The 6458-nt window shown below is 33.5% G+C and overlaps 1 protein-coding gene across 1 annotated transcript; it reads right to left on the bottom strand.

Annotated features, from left to right (window-relative positions):
- Positions 1 to 442: 442 nt before the first annotated feature.
- On the bottom strand, positions 443 to 1027 carry LOC145616862 (uncharacterized). Its single transcript, XM_081671581.1, has one exon. The coding sequence runs from the start codon at positions 1025 to 1027 to the stop codon at positions 443 to 445; it is 585 nt and encodes a 194-aa protein (XP_081527707.1).
- Between the last annotated feature and the right edge of the window lie 5431 nt (positions 1028 to 6458).

Raw genomic sequence — 6458 nt, 5'->3', positions numbered from 1 at the left:
GAGGAGAGAAATAGCCCATTTTCACCATTCTTAGAATAAATGTAGTGTTTTGATTTAATGAAGAAGAAGGAGATAATATTGTTTTAATGGAGAAGGGAAGAAGTGACGGCGGCATATTCATAAGGAAATGATGAGGGTTTTAATTATGGGTTGGGCTTGCATTGGGCGGAGGATTTAAAGAGTGAGAATAGGTGAATGACTTTTGGGAAATAATGATAAAATAAAAATATAATGGTCAGGGCAATCTACTAGCATGAGTAAGAGCAAAGCTAAGAGACCCGTCATACTAGTCTACGGCTCTTTCAATTTCCTTCTCTAATCAGAGGTGTGGGACCTAATAAAATAAGAGACCTGTTAGGAATGATAACAGGTCTCTCATTTCTCTCTCTCTCTTTTTAATACACATAAGAGACCCGTTATAATTAATATTGGATCTTTTATGTCAAAGAGACCCGTTGGTTAAATAACGGGTCTTTAATTGGGGGTCTTTTTTCCAAGTTTTGTAGTAGTGTTCACTAATTTCTTCATTAAGTGGATTTGGTAATTTATCATAGAAAATTCCGAGATTCGTTCCATTTTCACCAATTTTATAATAATATGTCTCAAACTCCATAATGTAACTTTCAACATATTGCATATTACAGATGGACAAATTACTTAACTTTCTTTGGTACTCTATTCGTTTTTCATTAGGATCGGCTCTCGGACCAATGAACTCTAACTCAATGTATTGACATAACTGTCTAAACATTCTAGTAGGAGATTCACTAGCTCTTATTGTAGTTTTGACTTCTTCATCTATACCATCGTACCAGTCTTCTACACAGCCACAAAAACTATGTTCGATATAATTTAAGAAATTTTCAGAAGTCCAGTCAGTGTTTAGGTTGAGTACACTACTCATGCTCTTTTTCCATTGATCTAAAACATTTTGTCTCTCTCTTACTCCGTCTAACTTAAGCTTATATCCAGTTTGACTTATGGCTTCAAGTGTTACTTCTTCTTGTTTAGGAATTTGGTTAGGCATAACCTTGACACTAAACCGGGTAGTCTTCCCTGGTATGTATTTTGGTCGTGTGCAAGTTCCTTCTCCCTGATATCTAGGTCTTTGAATGACATTGTTTACATTAATGTTTTCATTAATAATTTCTTCTCCAACATCATTATTATCCATTATCCTTTTACCTAGTTTATTTTCAATCTTTTGTTGTACCACCTCTATGGGTAGAAAGTCTAGATCACTTAACTTCATTAATCCCATTTGTTGATATAAATCTTCTTCCAAAGTAACATAATTATTTTCCTTTATTTCACTATTAGAAGCAATCCCTTTTTCAGAAATTAGTTTCATGATTTCTTTAAGCTTATTAGGGTCTTCTTCTTTGTCAAATAAGACTTGTAACTCTTTAAGCGTTTTCTCCTGAATATGATGGCTCATCTTTAGTTTCTTGGTTCTTTTCTTGATTACTAATAGGTCTTTTAGGAAGTGATATAGTAAACTTCTTATTTTTATCTAAATTTTGAAAAGGGTATTTATATTTATAAGGAACAATCTTCTCCTTACTAGGTGATACTTCTTTGTTAGACTGATGTCTAACCTCATTTGTTAATGCAAGTTGTACTTGTTCTTTTAGCTCATTTAAATTTTTATTAGTCTCTGATATTGCTGTTAATAGCTTATTTTCACTGCTTATGCAACGACAATGTATGCTACCAACTTCTACTTTAAGCTCACCAATTTGATCTACTATATAATTAAGGACTGGGCCAAGATTATTAGTGTTTTCTGGAATATGATAGTAATGCTTAAACTCAGGCTCCTTACACTTAGTAGAAGGTCTAGTATTCTCTTGTTTTACTAATTTTTAATTAAACTTAACCGTATGGCTCTGATACCAATCGACGTCAACCTGGCACTTAAGACGTAACACTTAAAACTAATTGATGAATTAGGAGAGGTAAATAAAATAACTAGTAAGCTTGTTTTAGAGACAAGTTTTTATAAGATGTTTCACTGGATACTTATTTTATATCACTGGACAATAAGGTTGTATTATTGAGATACAAAAATATGCTACTGAGAGTCGAAGGCTTTTAAATATTAACTTAGGTTTTTCCAATTCTTAGATCAAACTTAATCGTTTATTACTAATGAATAAATTTGTATTACTGAATAATAATAGTGTACTACTAGGCGTTAAAAATATACCACCGTGTCTTCTAGTGGTACTTTAGTGCTTTACAAAGGTACTTTAATATAGCGAATTTCCTAAACTACCCTTGTGAGATGCGAGATTTGTGTTTCGCAACCCTCCGTTTGGACTTCTTGTACATAACAAATTGACATTTTTTTTCAATAGAATAAGTTGACAAGTTGGTTCACTTAATTGCTTGTAACGTGCAATAACATGAATTACTTTACTCATATACTCTGTAAGAATGTAAGATATTTCGATATATTAATAAAAAGTTTTCCAAAAAAAAAAAAAAAAAAAAAAAAAAAAATTGGTTTTGGCTTATTTGAATACATTAATTCAGCATAACCAATAAATATCATCAATAACTTAATACTAAACAAGCACTAAGAGTGACACATGTCACATCTCGGTGTTGTTCTTGCCCTCCAAAACTTAGGGTTGAGCAAAACTAACCGAAAACCCGTTCCGTAACCGTTTCGAAAATTAGGGTACGCGATCCAATAACCTTAACGGTGGGGTACCCGTTCCGATAATTTGTTATTGGGTATGGTTATAGGTATTATTTTAAAATTAACGGTTACCCGATCCGATCCGATAAGCAATTTTTTGTTTTTTTTCCTACTTAAATCTATAATTCCCCAAAATCTAAAATCTTACTTTACTTCATAATCACTTTATAATATCAATGATTAGTAATATTATTAATAAGTTGGTAAAGATCATGTGATATTGTTGTTAATAAGTGTTAAATGATACTTCGTATATTATAACTACATTATTAAGTTTAGTTATCACTATTGGATATCTTATTGGGTATCCGATAACCGATCCGAAAATCCGGGTACCCGAAGTCCGAGTACCCGAACTTATCGGTTCGGTTTATGGGTATCACTTTTAGTGATATTGGTTATCGGTTACCCGAATCGTTAGTACTAACTGTACGGGTAACCGTTACATGCTCAGCCCTACGGCAAAACTCCCTTTCCCCCTTTAACTTTTTATTTTATTTATTTATTTATTTATTTTTGTTTTTTTTATTTTTTTTTTTTTTTGTTGTTGTTAATATTTGATCATTATATAATAAAATCATTCCAAATCTTTTATATTATCTTTATGACAAATATATTCCTTTTTACTTGGTGTTCATAATACTTACCTAAATAATTATTTCAATATTTTTTTATTTATCTTTTAAACGGGGTGTTATTAGATTTTAATTTGCCAAAAAAGTAATAATAAATTGATTTTTTTTGAAGGAACGATAGCGATGTTATATTATTAAATGAGGTCCAACTCCGCCAAAGTCGTGATACTTTAGGGGAAAGAACCCAACTGAACAAACTCCGAACATTCACCGGTATCCCATCGGGCAACTAAGTGGGCGACCGTATTACAAGATCTTTTAATATATTTATAAGAGCAATCATCAAATAACATGCTATCTAATCTAATATCATCATAAACCAAATGGATAGGAGTTAAGCCATTCCTTGCCGAGTTAATTTCTTGAATCACATTCACCGAATTGCTTTCAACCTCAACAACCTTATACCTCAGCCTCTATGCCAAACGCACAACATAACACGCTGCCATAGCTTCTGCAATTTCAGGCGTAATACAGCTAGTCCTCTTCACAGTTGCTGCCACAATATTTCCATTCACATTGTGCAAAACAGCCCCAAGTTCCACATGAGCATCAGCGTTGGCCTAATGGTTCCATAGCAGGCCTTTTCCAACTAATAGCAGTAGCTAGATTACTACTAGAGCCACCAATTGGTGTATTCAGTATCACCTTAGCAGCATAATCGCAATAGTCATGTACATACCTCATAAATTTGGCAGCGAGCATAACGACATTAGGAGCTTCATCTATCCTCAAACAGCATCAGATTTCTACCCCTCCAAGACACCCACATAAGTGCGGCAATAGATCTCACCACACTTGCATCAAACTTTATGCATAGCAACGCCCACATTTCAGGAAAGCTAGACCTCGGAGCATCTTCAAGCAGGGCATATAGTTCACTATGTTGCCAGACCTCTCTAGCAAAAGTACAATCAAGCAAAACATGCAAAATTGATTCGTTCTCCCAAAAAAGTGAACAAGTAGTAAAAAAGTAATGTGACGCTGCCATAACCTCTCTTTCACAGCATTCCAGACAAAGTGTTTAAGCTTTGGGGGACCTCTAGCCTTCCAAACCGACTTCCATAATTCCTCTTCATCAGCGTTTCCCACATTAGTAGCACCCATTTTTGTGAGCCAATAGCCCGATTTCACAGAGCATTCTTCAATCTTCGTTAGGTACCAATAAAGCGAGTTTGTTTTCTGCTGACATGAGAGGGGAATAACTAAAATAGCCGCCTTCATTACTTCATCAAATAGCTCATCAATAGCAGCCACATTCCATTCCTTCCCAACCTCTGATAGAAATTCACGTACCCTCATATCCTCAGCAGCTCCAGGGACACAATTAAGCACAGCAACTACACCTTGAACAAGTAGCCATCCATCCTTCCAAACCTTCACATTATCACCATTGCCCACTCTTCATACAACACCATCTCTCAACAGCAATTTCGCACCCTACATACTCCTCCATGAGTAACTCGGATCATGACCTCGATTCTCCATCAACACATCCGAGTGCTTGAAGTACCTAGCTTTGAGTGATGGAGCAACAACTAAGTATTTGTATGGAGCCGCCAACATTGCTTCGCCAAAAGTGCTTGGTTAAAACATTTGAGGTCACGGAACCCCATTCCTCCCATTCCTTTCGGTTAACATAACTTGTCCCAATTCTGCCAGTGTAGTTTCTTCTCATTTTCCCTCGAACCCCACCAAAACCTATTCAAAAGAATATGAATTTCATCAATGAGGCTATCCGGAATTTTAAACATACTCATCATATATATGGGAATGGCTTGTGCTACGGGTTTAATGAGAACTTCTTTTCCCGGCTTAGAAAGCAACCTCTCCTTCCACCCATTTAACTTCTTCCATATTATTTCCTTTAAAAACGCAAAGATAGCTTTTTTGGATTTACCAATGACAGTCGGAAGTCCCAAATACTGCTCATGTTTCTCCACCTCACGAACACCTAAAGTGTCAATTATAGCTTGCCTCCAATCCTCCGGAACACATTGACTAAAAGCAATTGATAGGCTAAAGTCGTATCACCTAATCAAAAATATTACCTAAGTCCTCTAACTAAGGTAGATACGGAAGTAGGGTCGAACCCACAGGGAAACAAGTCATTCTATTTCTAATTAATTATTATAATCTAAATTATCAAGTAATCAAATTGTTGTTATTAAGGGAACTAAACTAAGAGGGAGAAATCAATTATTACAAGGCCTAGGGTCACAGGTTCATAATAATTAATATTTCGGGATAAAACATAACAATCAATAATCAACATTGCACATATAAGATGATTAATAGGCTCTCGCAATTCATTAATTAAAGTAGATCTAACAGTGTAACACCCCAATAATTTTCAAAATTATTATTAGTGTAACACAATAATTAGTACTGTATGTATTCTTAAAATTAAGAATTGTAAAAAAAAAAATAATAAGTAAAATAATTGACAAAAATATACTATGTGATATAGTATTATACTCCGTATGTAAGGAATAAACATAATGACCAAATAGGAAGGAAAATTGTATATTACATGTACTCCGTATTATATATTCTCTAAGAAGATTTTTTTGACCAAAATATTAATTTTGGCGAAAAAATTTATAACCTAGAGATGACACATGTCACCTTTGATTTCCCTTTAGTATAGTTAAGTTATATGTTACTTTATTTTTTAAAGAACTTTTAATAATTACTTAATATATATTCATTAAAAAATAATACAAAATATATGAAAGATATATAGGAATAAATATGATTGTCAAATTGGAAATAATACATCTTAGGCTACAAATAGTTTTCCTGAATATTTTGCACCAAATAAAAAAAAAAAAAAAAAAAAAAAAAAAAAAAAAAAGAAGTTGGCGAGAAAATTTTTCACAAGGTAATGACAATTGTCATTGATGAGTGTCATTTATGGCACTCATTTAATTCTCTTTAGGGTCGAATTTATGCTCTTTTATGTCTCTTTTCCTTAGTTTTCCTTTAGATTTGTTCTTTATTTTCTTAGTTTGCATTTTTTTTGGTTGATTTTCTATTTTTATGCATTTCTTGGTTTATTTTGCCTTTTTCCCATTTATTTGTTTGTTTTCGTTCATTTTTCAGGTTGAGATCGT

The sequence above is a fragment of the Chenopodium album genome, chromosome 26 (genome assembly GCF_948465745.1).
Source record: "Chenopodium album chromosome 26, dcCheAlbu1.1, whole genome shotgun sequence".
NCBI classification, from domain to species: Eukaryota; Viridiplantae; Streptophyta; class Magnoliopsida; order Caryophyllales; family Amaranthaceae; genus Chenopodium; species Chenopodium album.
Note: the sequence above shows the minus strand (reverse complement) of the source record. Positions and strands in the feature narration are given on the sequence as shown.